Genomic DNA, 17,598 nt, shown 5'->3' on the forward strand with positions numbered 1-17,598 from the left:
GTACAAATAAATTCAAAGAATGTTCTAAGTAATGAAAAGTCTTTTTAGGACAAAAACCCACGCTTTGAATACACAAACCTAAAGGTCTGTTTCTCAATTTAAAAGTACATTTCGGAGTAAACTGCTTTCCTCACGTCAGAAAGTTGTGTGTTTCACATCCTTACTTACTTATTTCAGGTGGCGCAACAGTCGGGGCGGACCTGGGCCTTAACCAGCATGCGCCTCCAGTCACAGCTCGGTCCCTAGCTAGCTGTCTTTCGTTTCGCACGTCAAGTAGGTTGAGGTCTTCACCCAACTGTGTGCGCCACCTAAATCGCAGTCTGGAGCGTTGATGTCCATCCGCTATACCATACCTAGCCATCTAAGACGTTGAACTTTAATTCTGTTAACAAGGTCAGTGTCACTGTACAGTTCATCGTTATAACTTCTCCTCCATTCTCCATCTAAAAACTACATGAAAATTATTTCTTTCGAAGTATCCTAAGACGCTCTCATCTTTCTTTGACAGGGTCCAGGCCTCAGCACCATAAATGAGAACCGGGATGATGAGTGTTTTATAGATGGTGATTTAAGAAGCTCGGGAGAGGACTTTACTTTTCAATTGCCTTCTAAGTCCAAAGAAGCAGCGATTTGCAAGAGTTATTCTTCGTTTGATTTTAGCGCTGGTGTCGTTGTCTGTGTTAATAGCGGTGCATAGGTAGACAAAGTCCTTAACTGCCTCAAAGTTGTAGCTGTCCATGGTGACGTTTCGTCCAAGACGTCGTTGTTCAATGTCCTTGGTCTTGCCCTCATTGACCACTAAATCCATCTTCTTCGTTTTCTTCGCAATGCTCAAAAACGCTCTACTGACATCACGCTTTGATCTTTGAATTATGTCAATATCATCTACGTATCCGAGTAATTGGATGGACCTTTGGAAGATTGTGCCTCTGGTGTTGACGGTTGAGTTTTGCACAATTCTTTCCAGAACGATGTTGAAGAAGTCGCATGACAGTGCATCGCCTTGTCTAAAACCTTTTTTGACATCAAATGCATCGGTGAGATTTTCCGACCCTGATAGAGCAGCGCGCATTCTCCATAGTCATAGCACAAACGGATAAGTTTGACAGGGATGCCAAAACAAGACATTGCTCTGTAGAGCTTTTCCCTATAGATACTGTCATACGCGGTTTCACATCCACCCTTCTCAAAAATGTATGTTTTAAATATATTTTTAGCTATTACTTTTGTCACCGTACAGGTTAATTGGCTTTTTCTGTAATACTAAGGTAAGAAGTTATATTTACTTATTGGAATCGGCATAACTTTTTTACTTGCCTTCGTCATTCGTCCTAAAGTAGACAAGTAGACTTCGTCTAAAGGCTAAATTTAAGTCAAGGGATATTAAAAGGAACATCAATTTTGTTGCAACCAGACTTCTTTTTGTGTCCTAGTACACTGATTTAAGTTTGGTTGGTCCGCATTAACTGTAACTTTTTGCCTATCTATCTATACCCGGAATAGCATTTTATCTATGAATAGCTTTAAATATAAACGTCTAAAAATACGGGAGTTTTTTTTGCCGGATTCTGTAGTTTACATAAATATGAGATTTAATTCTGATATAAAAACAGCCTTTTCACAAATTAATGAATGCTTTCCTCAGAAACAATTGGCATATCCTCTTCACCGATGGTTTTAAGTGTCTTTCGCAATCGTTGACTCAAACAACAACCTCCTTTCTTCAGAAAATCTACCTCCATTTTTCTTTGTATTCTCAGTTGAAGTCTTAGCGGTTCTAAAAGCAACGCAATTTGCCTACAAATCCAAGAAAAAAACAGTGATATGCACGGACAGTCTTTCAACATTGGCAAAATCAGAGATAACGTCATCAAACTTGGAAAAGCAATAAAGATTTTTTGAGTGGGAGGTCACCCCGGAGTTGAAGACAATAAACAAGCAGACCATGAAGCCCAAATAACCGCTAGGAACAACAAATCAACAATTTCAAAATAAAAACCTACCAAAAATGATATTTTTAAGATTGACTTGCTCTAATTTGCATAATTAAAAAATAATAGATTAGACTTTGACCTTATCTTCCGGTGGCCAATTGCATCACCTTTTCGCAAAATAACTCAGCCAAGCCTCTCCTAACAAAACTTCAAAGTGGCACTCCAAAATGCGCACCATTTTTGTAGTAAATTTTAACAATTTCAATGCGTTGCTAAAGCGTGTATCGTTCCATTTAAGTTATGGCTTTTCAAATGTTGAAAGTGAGAACTGCCCAATTTGTTGCTCCTCAAATCCCCGCTTTATATCAGTAATTTATATATGTACATTTTAAAAATCACACTAATAACATCACTGCTTTATTCATAGATGTTCTATGATTTCTAATCCATTGTTAAAAGATAATTGCATTTTTTATTATGATGACAAAGCATTTAGATCAAACAGTAACACATGCATTCAGAATTAAATCAAAAACTAAACAAACTGATAAAACCAAATCTCTGTTTAAATTGTTTTATAGCATCTCTATCTCAAATGCAAAATTCTATTCTTTGAATTAGTTGATCATTGGAAGGCAAAGTGTTCATATTTGTTTAACAAAAATCAATAGTATGTTAATTAATTAAAATATCTAATTAAATGATAGGTTATCAACACTGTATACATAGTTTGAAGTGATGTTTGTGATTGATTTATTAAAATAAATAATTATTCACCACATAAAATTGTTCACCTCATAGAATAATTAGGTGAATAAGACTAAAATAATTCAAATTTTGCTGTCAAAACCCAAATTGCAGAGCCTTGATTAAAATTGTCGGGTTACCTAAGAGACATAAGCTTAACTTTGTCCAGCGAAATTTAACCAAATCCTGTTCGCGTACTCAAAAATGTCTTAGTTTTTCATAAAAGAGAGCGCTCACGAGAGAGTAAATTATTTCCTTAACCTACGAATTTTAGCATAAGAAATTTCTTTGGACTGATTTGTGAAAAATGACAAATTTGATAGAAATTCATATAAATTAAATAAATTGCTTGCTTTTGCTGTCAGTTGTAGAATTTAAAAACAAATTTTCAAAGAACAGCAACAAGTCAGTAATATTGTGTGAAAAATTTGTTCTTTTCCCGTTTTTTTTTAGTGAGAGAATTTTACCCCACTCTTTAAAATATCTCTTTTTACGAATTTTAGTGCAGAAAGTATGTGAACGGACCTAATAATTTATGATAATGACAGCAACTGATTTCGACAGATTTCATTAACCTGCACTAGCTCAGAAGGTAGTGCAGAAAATTCAGTACTATAGTGCCGCTCAATGAATTCTAAACGCTGTAAGTTAATGCAAAAATATTCTCAATGAACATCAAAAACTTCACTTTTCTATTCCGAGTTGTCCAGAGCAGCTAGTTGAACAAATCTATTACTTGATAGGCATGTTCATATACTCTGAATTTATTAGCTATTTAGAACGTGTTCGTTAAATTTTGCTGTATGCTAGTATGCTTTAATTTTGAAACTAAAGTGCTTAATGAAATGTATTTAAATTCACCCTGCTGCCAAGTAGACCAAGTTTTGACATTAGCGGTAAAATTTTGACTTTTCTCAAAACGGAGTCAATATTGCAGTAAAAGCTATTTTATGTTTGTTTGTAAAACTAATTTGTACCAGTTTTTGGGTCGAATTTTTAGCTCAAACATTTTTCAGTTAAGTTTTGTAAATGACACAATTTTTCAGGTTAAAAGCTTTTATCTTAAGAGATTTTCAATCAGGTTATAGAGTTTTACAAAGACCCACTTAACGCAATTCGCAAAGCCAAAAGCTAATATGATTCGATTTTTAGACAAACGTCAAAATAAATCATGGTAGTCCAAAGACCTGTCAAACTCATATAAAAAAGGATACCTATATCTATATTTAAAAAAATATGGGACACAAAATTCACAGCAATTAAGAGGATTTTTTTTCTCTGCTTGTCCAAAACTAAATTTCACGTGAATGAAAAAAAAAACATAAGAAAGAAAAACCGTTTTTTGTTTTTGAATGGTTTCTATTTATTGAACGTACTCGCAATTTCTTTTAAGAACTATTCACAATAAATACATGTTTTCTTTTTTTATGTCCACAAACAATCTTATCAACACTTGGACAGCACAGCACCCAAACCCAAACACAACCCAACAACAAATGCCCTCTCCTCAGAAGAATCCGGACTGTCACTCAACAGCTGGAATCAAAATATAAATAGACTTTGCCCTTCTTTGTTTTCCTTTTTTTCTTTTAACCAAGGCTTAAGTGCCAAGTCGATTATTATTGTTAAATAGCTCCTAATCACTACCAAACCACTTCATAAATCAGAGATTGAGCATTTTCTTATGTTCCTTTTAAAACTACCTCAATAATAACTTGAAACGAAAACCTCAAAACAACAACGTTCACCAAAGATCAAAGTCTTCTTAGGGTTTTTTTTCAGTGCCAGATAAAATGTGTGTTATCTTCTTTTATGTCAATTCAAAACCTGGACCAAATGGTATCAAATTGATTGTTGTCTCAAATCGTGATGAGTTTTATTCAAGAGAAACACTACACGCCGATAGATGGTCAAAGTTTCCACATGTTTTTGGAGGTACATACCTAATGAGTGGTCAATAACATGTTCTTTGTTTAATTCAATATTTGTTTTGATGACTTTTTTCCAGGAATTGATTTACAAACAGGGCGTGAAGGTGGAACTTGGTTAGCTGTGAGTGGAAAGAATGGTTCCTTTAAACTGGGAGCTTTGCTTAATGTCACAGGTGAACCTAGGCTAAAGGATCCTGAAAGTAAGTTACAATTATTTTGAACTTGTATATGCATAGGTATGCGACTATATATCTCTCCAAACCACAGTCGACTTTCTCTTAGTCAAAATTCAATCTCTAAGAAATCTGCTATCAAATGTTACGGAAAAGACATTGATTGAGTTGGAAAAGGAACTTCCTTTGGTTGATTCTTCAGAATCTACATTTAAAAACTTCGTTCTTCCTAAGAGAGAGTCGAATGTATTTTTCTCGTTGAAAATTAAACTTTAATTGGACATATCCCTTTGCCAATTCCTCATCTCACATCTTTTTGCTGCTCACTTACCAAAATTTCCACCCATGATAACATTTCAAAGCACCACCAACCACTAATCTCTTACTAGGCCGCGGAATGATTGTGTCTGATTTTGTTTCCGGGGATTTATCTCCTGAGGAATATAATAACCAAATTTTAGCAGAAGCTGAAAGATACAACGCATTTAATTTTGTTTCCGTTCAAATAAAGTGAGTTACCTTTGAAATGGTCACCGAGACGTATACGTAACTCTTTCTTGTTTCTTTCACAGTAAATCAACACCGACATCCATAATGTTGTCTAGCAATGCACCCAAAGACATTAAAACTTATGAAGAACTTAAATGCTATGGCTTCGGAAATAGTCCAGGTGATTCTCCATTTCAAAAAGTCATAGCCGGACGAAAACGTTTTGAGGAAATTCTTCAAGAATACCAAACAACTCAGGATAATATCGATGTAGCACAGAAAGTCCTCGTCGAAAAATGTTTTAATCTTCTTAAAGACGAAACAAAACACTGGCCAGACACAGAGCTAGCTGGACGTGCTCCGAATTGGGGCAATCATTTAAGTGCCATTAATGTTAAAATACCCGACGCTGGCTATGGCAGTAGGACACATAGTGTTATAATTATTGATGCTGAGGATAAAATGCATTTTTACGAAGAGACAATGGAAGGTGATGATCCTGCTGGAAAATGGCATAGCAAACATATTGTGGAACAATTTTTCAAAGCCGAAAATGGTAATAGTAAAATTTAAACCGAAATTATAAAAAAAAACGTTTCCTGGTGCTGCTAAAATAGTCAAAAATTATAATATTTTAACAGAAAGTATTTTTGTATGCAAACAATATATATTTATTTTATAAATAAATAAAATCCATTTAATGTTTCGAAAAAATACAATAATTATTTTAACATTTTCTTTTTAATAATGTTTATTTTTTTTTGTTACAAGTTATTCATGTGTTTATTTCTTATATTTCTTTTGTATTCTGCTTTTGACACCTTTCGATGCTCCCTTTCGAGCACCTTTAACAATTCGATTAAAGGTTCCAGCATGTTTGGCTCGTTTTCTGTCAATCAAAAATATAAATTTAGTTCAGTTCAGGATTGGAGTAGAATGATTAAAGCTTACCTTTTATTTAAAACGTTCCTACTGAGTGGAATATATGCATAAGGATCCAATTTGCCTTTCTTCTTCATATCACCTTGAGCTTTCTTCGTGGAGTACATTGATGCTGTTGTCTGAACTGAATAGCCTGTATGTCCGGACTTAACTGATGCTGCTACCGGCCTGTGGATACCTTTGCCACCGGCTGTATAACGTGAGGTTCCTGTTCGTCCAGATTTCATACTCATTGAATCGACAGCCTTACGCTTTCGACTTGGACCAGCTGCTGCAGTTTCTTCTTCTACAAAATTTAATCAATTAATTTAAAGAAATACAACAAGATGTACAATATTGTTTTGGTCTCCATCGTGAATAACGAATTTGTTTGAAATCACTTCAAAAGGACAAAGTTTTTTAAACGAGACTATGCAGAATTTAAACGTTTATTGATAATGATGACCAATTTTTAGTTAACACCTACCATCACTACTATCGTCTTCCATTCCTCGTTTTGTGGTTTTCTTTTGAGACTCGGCATTTTCATCGTCATCGTCGCTATCGCTGCTATCGTCACCTGAGTCACTGTCAATAAACTTATCACTTATAATCAGTCTTCCATCATCAGCTGTTTTAAAGCCTCGATTCTTTTCTGTTTGCTTTTTCTTGTTCGATGTCGAAGCTGCTGCTGTTCCTCCTGCTGCCGAAGAGGTGCTTGGTTTGTTTGCTAATTAAAAAAAAAAAAATACATACATACATTAATAGTGCTGTGGGAGTCTTAAAAATCATATTAGGTAGGTAGAAATGGCGATCTCAAGGCAACCTAGACTGAGATCCAATTAGCGCTGTAAACGTGTGCCTTTTTGATACCAAAAACTCGTTTGACCTGTGATAGAAAGGGAAAGACTTATAGAGAAGCTTCATAGCGATTATGTTAGAGCCATTTTGTCGCATTGAGAAAAAAATTAGGTCTCTAATCTTTGTCCGCATCAAGTTCGTGAAAGAATGATTTGCCAAAGTATTTCATTATAGTGTTTGCCAAAGTAGGACATTTGCAGAGGAAATGGATTAACGTTTCACTTTCTCTTTGGTCACTACAACTACGGCAAAAGGTGTTGTAAGAGATACCCAACTTCTCTGCATGAACTCCTATAGGCCAATGTCCGGTACAAACCGCAACAATCCTGGCTATGTCTTGCCTTGGCCTGCATGGAAGATCATTTGTACGGGTTTAATTATAGGTGGGCCATATCTTTCTAGATATAATTCAGTTGGGTAAATTGCTCCACCTTCGGTTTGATTCAGTTTGGTAGACAGAAAAGATTTTACCCTTCATAGCACCAAGAGGAATGTTAACCATTTCCGCAAGTGAGCTATGAAGTCCGTTTATTTCCCACGATACCACTATGGCCCGGAACCCAGATCAGGGTGACACCGAGGTTAATATTCAGGTTCGCAAGATCATTGCGACATTGCTGGATCAATTTAGATGAGGATATGGCCGAGTTAATGGCTTTGAAAGCTGCCTGACTGTCTGTAAAGATAGCCACATTTCGGTTTTGGTTTGGGTGTTTAAGTATCTTACATGCCTCCCTTATTGCCAGCAGTTCAGCCTGAAAAACGCTAGCAAAGTCAGGAAGCCTAAAGGATTTAGCTACATTTAGGGACTCAGAAAAGATCCCAGAACCAACTCCGTACTCCATCTTTGAGCCGTCAGTAAAGATGTTGTGTCGAAACCTATCGACACGATGTCATCCTCCCAATCTTCTCTCGATGGGAAAATAACCTTAAAACCCTTACTAAGGCTCAAAGTAGGAGTGCAGTAGTCAGTGTCTACCGAGATACTATCTGAGGGAATCAATTTCGTTGTATTGCTGTGACTATAAGTTTTTGACAACCAGCTGTATGATTCCTTCAGCCTTAGAGCGCTGCAGGAAACTATGTATTTAATAAAAAGGTCGATTGGTAGAAGATCCAAAATAACGTTTAAGGCGTCCGATGGGCAAGTACGCATGGACCCTGTGGTGCCCACGCAAGCTGTTCTCTGAACCTTCTTTAGCTTACCAATATTATAGGCTTTGCTAAGAGCAGGCCACCACACAATCGACCAATATGTTAAGATAGGGCGTATTACGGCTGTGTACGTCAATAAAATCATCTTCGACTGAAGTCCCCACTTTTTGACGAAAGTTTTGCTGCAGGCGTAGAAGGCAACACAGGGCTTCTTAACCCGTACTTCAATATTTAGTTTCCAGTTTAGTTTAGGGTCGAGTATAACTCCCAAATATTTTGCAAAGGAAGACAATGATAGGATTTGACCGTTGAGTCGAGGTAGCGTGAAGGGCGGTACTTTAGTTTTGGTGGTAAAGAGCAACAGTTCAGTTTTACTTTGGTTAACTCCTAGTCCACAACTTCGTGATTTCACTAATTACAGAGACGTACTTTCCTGACACCAATAGCACCAAATCATCCGCATAGGCTACCGCCTTCACTCCACATCTCTCTAATTTAACGAGAATTATATCCATGACCAGAAGCCATAGAAGAGGCTAAAGGACACCACCCTGGGGTGTTCCCCTACTCACGTGTTTTGTTGCGATTGTATTGCCTAGAGTGGCTCCAAGGTTTTAAGCACAATAGATGTTAAGCTTATTGGTCTGAAATCCTTCGCGGATTCGTGATCTCGCCTACCCACTTTCGGGATAAAAACTACTTTGACCTGTCTCCATGACATGGGCACATGTTTGAGAAGGAGGCATCCTTTGAAAATTTGTTGCACATCATGCAAATTTTGAAGCATAACTGGCAGTATGACATCCATGCCTGGGGATTTATATGGAGAAAAAGTATTGATACAAAATATTTTCTCTGGTTATAACGGGATTGACTTGCTCCACATGAGCTACGTTTAGCTCTGTGGTTTCAAGCGGTTCGGGTTATCACTCTCGCAACCCGGAAAGTGCGTCTTCATTAGTAGCTCTAGAGATTCGGCTGGAGAGGCGGTCCAGGTTCCATCAGGCTTTTGTAGAAATGAAGGATTACAATGTTCCTTCGATAAAACTTTGCTGAGCCTTGCGGAGTCCTTTATGTCTTCGATTGATTGACAGTATTCTCTCAAGCCTTTGGCTGATGACAGGGCTTGCTTGTAAATTTTTAGAAAGTCTTTATACGGTTGGTAAATATTATGTTTGTGTCAGATATTGAAAACTGTCCTCGTCATTTTCCTAAGACTGGACAGTTCTTCATTCCACCAAGAAGAAAGGGTTTTACGGCTATATTTAACTGGGCAAGAGACTCTAAAAGCTTCACTTATAGAAGTTTCAAAGGTTTTCACCTTTGATTCAAGGTCTCTTATCGATTCTGTGAGATTCGGTAAGAATTATCAATTTGACTGAATTTCTTCCAGTCAGTTCTTTTGGGATTTCTATAAGGCGGAGGGTTTTTCGAATCGAAATTAATTTGAAAAAGAATCCACTTGTGATCCGAAAACGAATTCAAAGGGGAAACTCTTCAATTCTCCACTCATAAATAACGGTTGTTTACTAAAGTAACATCAAGCACATCCTCTCATCCATCATAATTTTCCGAGCTCGGAAAGACTAAAGTGGAAGTATTGCCTCTGTTAGAAATGGTTAAAAATCATATTACTTACTTAAAACATTTCCAATTGATTTGATATCAGCCAAATCGACAATATCCTCAGGATCTTCACGAATATAGGTTTCTTGGTGTTTCTTTGATTTCTTTTTCGTTTTACCATTATCCATCTCATCATCACTATTCATTTCTTCTGGTAGATCCGAATCAGAATCTTCAAGGATGTCATCAATTCTAAGTTTTAAAAAAGCCACAAATTTTGGTTAAGGATCAAAAAGATAAAGAAGAAAAGAAAAACTTACGTGACACTCTTCTTTTCAAGTCCTGGAATAAATTCATCTTCAGAATCCTCATCATCGTCTCCCTTGGTATCTTCTTCGTGTTTTTGTCGAAGTTCACGTCGCATTTGTTTTCGGATTTTCTTCAACCTTCGATGAGTAAGTTCATCGTCTCCAGGAACGCATTTGATTAGTTCGTCAGCTGTAAACCTTTTGCAGAGCTTTTTAAGTAAGTATCCAATTTGAATTCGGCAATATCTCTTTGTGTCGCTAACCATTGCAGAAAGAGATTTCATCTGAAAGGAAAAGTTGTGTGTAAGTTCATATCCCGTCATACCTTTTTTATTTAGAAAACTAAAAACTTACAATATTTTCCAAATGATTCGCAATCAATGGCGATGGCATAACCTTTATCAATGTGATGAGGAAAGCAACTGAAGCCTCAGCTTGTGCTCGACTTTTTTGCACCAAAAATACAAGCACTTGATCCAATATGAATTCCAATGTATTTATGGTCAAATGTTTTCCAAGATTCTGCACCACCGAACGGAATGCTAATATGGAATTGGTCACAATAGTTTCATCGCCAGCAAATCCAGCCATCAGAATATCAATGAAATCATTGAGTTTATCGGCTTCCTGGTAAAGATTTCCCACCAATTTGATAATTTCTTCTGAGATGTTTTCTTTGCGGGTGGAGAATTCCCTATAGCTGACAATTGCTTCGGGAATGGTCTTAATAACAATCTTATCATTGACTGTAAGGGTCTTGCGATTCTCGATGAGGATTTTAAGACATCTAAAAAATGGATCAGTGGATAAGTTAAAAGACCCACAGAGTTTTGATAGAATTTATACTCACTTCAAACGTGCAGCTTGACACACCGAGCAGCTTGTTGCAAAGGCTTCTAGTAGAAGTGTTTGCAATGCAACGACATTCTTTTTGCTAAACTTTTTACATTGTTTTGTATCCGAGGTAAGAATATCACGAAGAAGTCTGAGGAAATAAAACTTAACTACTGCATCACTCTAAAACGTTAATTTTTATAAACTTACTCATAAGTTTTTCTTTGTTGCTTCTTCAATTTTTGTTCATCCTTGGCAACAATTTTTGATTTTTCCTTCTTCAAAACTGGAATTATAAATGTATCGAAGAATGTCTTGATGACATCCTCTGATTGATACAGCACCAGGGCACAGTTAATATCGAAAATTGAATCATTTTCAAATGTTCCAGTTGTTGTTGAAGTCATTTGATTTTTGGCATTTTCAAAAAGTTCTTTCGAAACTTCTTCGGGAGTGATTGCCACATAAGCCTTAAATTAAATAAGACACATATTACACACTTCTTTTGTATACAAACAATTAAACTAACCTTTATAACCTCTAAAGCTTTCTTACGCAAGTCGGCTTCATAAGTACCATTTGCTTTTTGTGTATAAACATTGAACAAACGTGGAAGGAAATTTTTCGAATATTTTCCCAAAAACCCTCGAATTGTGGGATCCTCACATGAAATCAATTCACTCAAACCATCAAATATTGGGGCCCGAAATTCGGGATTATTGTCGAGAGCATTTCCCAGAGTTGGAGCAATTAAACGGAAATTTTCCGGATCCTTTGGACTACGACAGAATCCTGGAAGCAGACCCCAAAGTTGACAACACAAAAGCTCATAAGTATGCGATAGGGAAACATTTTTCTCCTGAGTATATTGATTCCATTTATTGTTGCAATCCAAAGCCAATGGCAATATGACATCTTTGAAGAACTTAAAGGTAGCTCCAGTTGCTCCTTCGCGTAGTAGTGGCAGAAGCCATGACTTTTCGAGTAAAACTTCTCCCTTAGCATTGGTGAGAGGAACAGTCTTGAGCACAACCTCAGGACCCATAGACTTGATGGCCGAAATAATGGAATGCTCGATGTGAATGCGCAATGAGCTTTGAGTATCGTAACGGTTGGCTAGAGTTGCCAATGGAACCATAAGTTCTTTGCTATTTTAGAACATTAAATCGTTAGATTCATTAAGTCAATTTTGTAAAGCTTTTGATTTACTCACCTGAAGAACTCTCCACAAATATCAAAGACAATAGAGAACGTGAGAATCACATACTTGGCAACATCACCAAACGGTGCCGAAAGAACTTTGCTTATCAAATTAATAATTCTAGTTAGTGGAGTTCGGAATTGTTCGGCTGTTTCTTCATTGGCGCAGGCAGGCTTAACACATTCTTGTAGAATTTCTTTGATTATATTCGAAACTCCAGTGACTATTTCAGATCTATCAGACATCCATAGATCAGTTGTGCATATGTCTACCAGTCGTGGAAGCGAATAAACACACGTAAGCAATTCAAGGTTAGCCAAATGGATGTGTCCCTCCTTGAGGACAGTCAGCCAAGCCAGGGTTTGACGAACATCAGAACGATCTGGACGATATTCGTAAATTGCAGCTAGGAGTTTGGCACAAAGATCTCCATTGAGATTGTCAGTTCTGGAGAGGAACAGAGTGTGGAAAACTTGCAGGCAATTAGTTCGAACCAAGACATTAGCGGCGGTCATAATTGATAGAAGGTTCTCGCATATCGAGCGAATGTCGTCGGTTTTGAAGCCTGCTATGGTGTCTTTTAGCAATGTCAGAGCATGTAGGACGGTAGTTTGTGAGTTTATGAGAACTTCAGGCTTAAACTGATTCAGACAGAATCGAACAACTCGACTACCGGCTGGATGGAATTTGACGCGATTCAAAGACTCTGGTGCCTTATCCTCGGGTTCATCTGGGTTTTGTTTAGGTGGAAGCATGAAGTAACTTCCACGGATAATAGACGTGATTGCATGCTGAGCGGCCTTACGTAGCTTTGGCTTAGAGTGGACAGTGAAAGAGAGAATGGCATCGATGTATTGCCATGTTGAAGAGTATGTCCAGGTCATGTAGTCCTGTGCACGCAGAAGAACTGAGAGGCAACCTATAATCTAAACAAAAAGCCTAAGTATCAAAAGATTTAAATGTGGAAACTAAAATACTTACATATTTTGATATAGATTGGTTACTCGAGTCCAAAAACTTTTGAAGATTCGACAGTAGAGTCAGAGCGGTCTCTGAGAATCTCTTTCTCAAGACGGGAACTGGAACCGACTTGATGCCCATTCCTAGCAATGAAATGCCGGCAATGATATCTGATTCTTGTTCGCTGGCTTCAATTGTTTCCATGAGTAGAATAAAATACTCCGTTGAAGTGCCAGTACCGCCACGTTCTTTGATAATCTCTGTCAGGGCAGTCAAAATAGCTAACATTTCCTTGTGCAACTCTGACGAAGCCCTAAAACCTGATAGAAGTTTCTTAAAACTCATATTCGTGCAAGTGCTGTAGTTTGAGGCGAAGGTTTTGAATGTCTTGAACGAGCCCGGTTGAGACTCAGACATGTCTTCGTCGCCATCATCATCGTTCAGACTAAACGATCGCAAACTGCCAGCTACATCGTTGACTGTGGGTTCCTTGTTCGAGTTGGCATACAACTGACGCTGTTCGTGTTTCAGCACTGCTTCCAAAGTAAGTGTTGTCTTGCCTGGCTCTGGTTCTGGAGGAGCTTTAGTAAGAGAAAAGAATATTACGAGATAAAATTCAACCAGAAGTAATTAACCAATTACCTAAACTTAAATTCGGTTGAAAAAATCGAGACTTCGCCTTAAGGCGGTGTTTCATTTGTTCGGGATTTGTTGTTGCTGATTGTCCTTTGGCCCATGTCTTCCCTTTGGTATGACGCTTTAGTTTTGAACGAAATTTACCCATTTTTTTAGTTAAATTGGTGTTTATTTAAGCAAAATATTAGATTTTTTCCTCGGCAAACGAATCAAAACACGTGCGATGTGCTTTTGTGAATTTCAACTTGAAACTTCAAATAAAAAAGAACTCATTACGAGTGCATCTGCGAATGTCAAAATTGAGTGTTTTTTCTGTGTCATTTGGTGAGCGCCATCTTTTTAACAGGGTGCTTTAGAATGAAACAGATTTTCTTGAAGTAAAGTGTTTGACATCGTTAGGTCTGTTCATATGACGTCCAATAAAAAATATAAATAAATACAAAATATAAATCAAAATGCTATGATGTGGTGCAAGAAGATATTTTTATTTTATTTCAACCAGATTTTGCAATTTATGAACTTATATGTTTTTCCTATAAGCTGATTAATTAAGTTTTGTCTATTTATGCGTCTGATTATCTATGAACATTCTATGAACATTCATTTCAGTTGTTCTTTCATTTGAGTTTAAAATGTAAAACAGAAAACAGGAAAGGAAAAAGAAAAACAAATTAATATCAAAATAAAATAAATAATAATTTGATCTGTAAAAAATACGAGAACTAACAAAATATGCAATATTTCACATTCGCCAGTCACTCAGTGGCGATTTAATCTATAATATTTATCATGTATCATTTTTTTTTTTAAAGAAACAACAAGTTTTAAGTTTAAAAGAACTGTCTATAAATAGGTATATGTATATATTGGGTGGCGTAACAGTCCGTTTAGAACTAAGGCCTAGTGACTTACAACTCTCAACCATTCTTGTGTGCGAATACTGTTGTCAGCCTGTTGACGCAGCCCATAATTAAAAAAATTTTCAAAAATATTCCCGTATATGAAATCCTCAAAAATCCCAGCTTAACAAATATAAATAATATTACTGAGTTTCTCAAAAAAGCAAAAATTGTAACTTGAACTTTCAAGCAAATAAGCCAATAGTCTCTGCAGATAGGCTTGTTAAATTTTATATTAGCTTGTAATTTTAATTGCTTGTTAATAAATATTCATAATAATAATAATTTCGAGAAAGCACTTTTAATAACAAGAAATACTACGCAAGAGGCTGTACCCGTGAAAACAACTTTAGATGGCATAGGTAGGTATCGAACCCAAGACCTCTGACATGACAGGCCATCGCACTGACCATCATACCACGGGTACAACTGTCACATTCAATTTATTTCAATTGGTGTAGTTAAATACATTTTAAGGTCCATTGTGCAATTTATGTTTTACTTACATGAAATTTGGTAGGGAACCAGGGGTTAGTGACTTACAACTAAAGCATCACTGGGTGCAAATAACGTCAGAAACAGAAGGGACTCACGTTTTTCTGACAACTTGAAAAGCTTATTTAAGAAGCTAATTTAATGACAGTAGTAGCACAATTTATGACAAAAACTTTAAGTTTTTTTAATTGATAGCACGTCGTACTAACAGCTAGGTATGTAAGGGGGGCAGCATGGGGTCACTATAGGATTTGGGGTGGGTGCCAGTTTGGGTATATGCAAAGCACTTTTCCTTTTGAGCACTAAAATAAAAGAAATTACCAAGAAAAAAAAACAATTATGGCAACACTGGACAAAAAACAGGAAAGAAATGTCAAAATCAACCATTTTTGAGTGTTTTTATGGAAAAAAGTGAACTTTAAAAATTAATTAAAAATAGAAATAAATGTTTTCCCGCTCTAAAATTGCTATAGTTATTATTTATTTGCACATATCTATCGAATAAAAAAAACCGCGAGTCGAAATTCGTGCTGCGGTAATGGAAAGTTGAGCCCTACAATATAATTAATATTTTACTTTTGCACTGAAAAAGTTGAACTCAACAGCGATTCGAAGTTCGTATACGTCCCAAAAGTTTCCTCTCTCACTTAAGTTACCAAAATCGGTTATGATAAACAACAGTTTTTGAACAATCCTAAAGTCAATCGAGTTCATAAACGAACCTAGTGTTTGTTTTGATTGTACCTGTCATAATTTCTGTCATTTCACACTTTAGCACGTCGCACGTGCAGTGTAAAGTGCTGTAGAATAAAAAACTATTTTATTGTATTTAATTCCTTTATAAAAATCTAATGAATTAAAACCAAAAAATGGCAGATAAACTATTTTTGAACAATGACGATATTCCCTACGAACCATCAGAATCAGAAGATGAACTGAGCGAAGTAGAAAAAGAAATTCTCAAAGAGGTTCGTAGAGGCAAAAAGAAAAAATCCGATCCCAAACAAGAGATTCTAGCTTTCGACGAGAGTGCGGATTCTGATGATGAGGATGCAGCTGCGGATGATATAATCGGTGATAGTGACATTGAACGTGGCGATGAATACGATGGAATCCCGGATTCGAAAGCCTGGGGCAAGCAACGTCGCTCGTACTATAATACAGATTTTGTCGATCAAGACTACAGTGCTTACAATGAACAAGAAGAAGAGCAAGCCCAGCAAGAGGAAGAAGAAGCGAAAGCTATTCAAATGAGACTGGCAAAACAACTAGATGAAGCCGACTTTTTCCTTGATCTTCCCACCGGAGATGGAGTATCAGCTTCTGATGATGACGAACACGTTAATCTCAAAGCGAAGTCAAAAAAATCTGACGATCAAAGCACATATCTTAAGTCAGACTTTAGTAATATGTCCCAGCGACAGATACAACAACTCTTCAAGAAAGATTCTCCAGAATTTGAGGGCCTGGTTGAAGATTTTCACACGTATTTGGATGAAAGTAAGAATATTCTTACTCCCGTCATAGAGTTTGCCAATAGCATGGAAATCAATTTGCCTATCTTTGACTTCGTAAGAACGAGAGACAATATGGTTATGACATATTGCACCAATGTAGCCTTTTATTTGCTACTCAAGTCACAGAGAATATCGATAAAAAATCATCCAATAACCAAACGTTTGGTGACTCTAAAAAAACTTATCAATCAAGTCCAACAGAGATACGAGGATGTTGTAAAACCTCAACTTGAAGAACTCCTAAGGCGAATCAATTCTGGAGAAGAGGTGGAAATTGATTTGAAACCAGTCGAAAAGGTTAAGGAGAAATCAAAGAAGAAGTTGCGAGCTTTGAGGGAATCCAATGGTGGAGAAGATGGGGACAGTGGCGAAGAGTATGACGAGGAACCGAGCAGTAAGCGAGTTAAAATGCTTGACGAAGATGATGATGGTACAACAGACGAAGACGCAGAAGAAGAAGGAGAAGAGGGTGAAGAAGATGAAGGTGATGCCGAACGTCGTGGCATCACATATCAAATCGCAAAGAACAAAGGTCTTATGCCGCATCGCAAGAAGGAACTTCGGAATCCTCGAGTCAAGCATCGCAGCAAATTCCGCAAAGCACTTATTCGTCGCAAAGGTGCTGTCCGAACAGTGCGCAAGGAAACCCAACGCTATGGTGGAGAAATGTCTGGTATCAAAGCGACAACGAAGAAGGGAATCAAAATCAAATCTTAATAAGAAACGAATTTATTATTATAATTTTGTTTTTTACTTTGTATTCTGTGTAATAAAATATTTAAAACTCCTGTTTTCCTAGAAAGTGTGTTTTGTTTAAAATTTGAACTCCATAGTTTTCGGTAGGATTCACGTTTAGTTTAGGATTTTGGACTCATAGCTGTCAAGATCCGTCATTCTTGCCTTGAAAAATAAAAAAAAGGAATTTTAAAAAATATTGGTTCAGAGGGAATCTGATTTCCCAAAGCCTTTCC

The 17,598-nt window shown here is 36.8% G+C and overlaps 3 protein-coding genes across 6 annotated transcripts; 2 read left to right on the forward strand and 1 right to left on the reverse strand.

The window, feature by feature from the left end:
• Nucleotides 1–2,537: 2,537 nt before the first annotated feature.
• Nucleotides 2,538–6,011, forward strand: LOC129945339 (transport and Golgi organization protein 2). Of its 4 annotated transcripts, none has more exons than XM_056055014.1 (5): nucleotides 2,538–2,604; nucleotides 4,451–4,616; nucleotides 4,690–4,812; nucleotides 5,148–5,295; nucleotides 5,358–6,011. In XM_056055014.1, exons 2-5 carry the CDS (start codon nucleotides 4,475–4,477, stop codon nucleotides 5,845–5,847), a joined length of 903 nt encoding a protein of 300 aa, XP_055910989.1. In that variant the 5' UTR covers nucleotides 2,538–2,604; nucleotides 4,451–4,474; the 3' UTR covers nucleotides 5,848–6,011. The 4 variants fall into 4 exon arrangements, with proteins under 4 accessions (XP_055910989.1, XP_055910990.1, XP_055910988.1 ...); XM_056055015.1 differs by lacking the exon at nucleotides 2,538–2,604 and adding an exon at nucleotides 2,726–2,744; XM_056055013.1 differs by lacking the exon at nucleotides 2,538–2,604 and having other exon boundaries at nucleotides 4,132–4,616.
• LOC129945338 (RRP12-like protein) lies at nucleotides 5,920–13,971 on the reverse strand. The gene is made up of 12 exons (XM_056055012.1): nucleotides 13,723–13,971; nucleotides 13,102–13,661; nucleotides 12,133–13,046; nucleotides 11,449–12,067; nucleotides 11,130–11,389; nucleotides 10,936–11,070; nucleotides 10,440–10,872; nucleotides 10,098–10,369; nucleotides 9,851–10,029; nucleotides 6,683–6,925; nucleotides 6,226–6,502; nucleotides 5,920–6,163 (listed from the first exon to the last, which is right to left on the reverse strand). Exons 1-12 carry the CDS (start codon nucleotides 13,862–13,864, stop codon nucleotides 6,058–6,060), a joined length of 4,140 nt encoding a protein of 1,379 aa, XP_055910987.1. The 5' UTR covers nucleotides 13,865–13,971; the 3' UTR covers nucleotides 5,920–6,057.
• Nucleotides 13,972–15,878: 1,907 nt separating this feature from the next.
• Nucleotides 15,879–17,425, forward strand: LOC129945555 (something about silencing protein 10). Its single transcript, XM_056055367.1, has one exon. The coding sequence runs from the start codon at nucleotides 15,980–15,982 to the stop codon at nucleotides 17,342–17,344; it is 1,365 nt and encodes a 454-aa protein (XP_055911342.1). The 5' UTR covers nucleotides 15,879–15,979; the 3' UTR covers nucleotides 17,345–17,425.
• Nucleotides 17,426–17,598: the final 173 nt, after the last annotated feature.

This window comes from Eupeodes corollae, chromosome 2 (assembly GCF_945859685.1).
Source record: "Eupeodes corollae chromosome 2, idEupCoro1.1, whole genome shotgun sequence".
Lineage (NCBI taxonomy): Eukaryota > Metazoa > Arthropoda > Insecta > Diptera > Syrphidae > Eupeodes > Eupeodes corollae.

What these genes read in the sequence shown, in the direction of transcription:
- LOC129945339 (XM_056055014.1), top strand. Translation starts at nt 4,475, where the DNA reads ATGTGTGTTATCTTCTTTTATGTCAATTCAAAACCTGGACCAAATGGT. An exon ending in TAGGCTAAAGGATCCTGAAA is followed by an intron (nt 4,813 to 5,147) that starts GTAAGTTACAAT and finishes AACATTTCAAAG; the next exon opens with CACCACCAACCACTAATCTC. An exon ending in TTTGTTTCCGTTCAAATAAA is followed by an intron (nt 5,296 to 5,357) that starts GTGAGTTACCTT and finishes TTTCTTTCACAG; the next exon opens with TAAATCAACACCGACATCCA.
- LOC129945338 (XM_056055012.1), bottom strand. Translation starts at nt 13,864, where the DNA reads ATGGGTAAATTTCGTTCAAAACTAAAGCGTCATACCAAAGGGAAGACA. An exon ending in ACCAATCTATATCAAAATAT is followed by an intron (nt 13,047 to 13,101) that starts GTAAGTATTTTA and finishes CTTTTTGTTTAG; the next exon opens with ATTATAGGTTGCCTCTCAGT. An exon ending in CGAATCATTTGGAAAATATT is followed by an intron (nt 10,370 to 10,439) that starts GTAAGTTTTTAG and finishes TTTTCCTTTCAG; the next exon opens with ATGAAATCTCTTTCTGCAAT.
- LOC129945555 (XM_056055367.1), top strand. Translation starts at nt 15,980, where the DNA reads ATGGCAGATAAACTATTTTTGAACAATGACGATATTCCCTACGAACCA.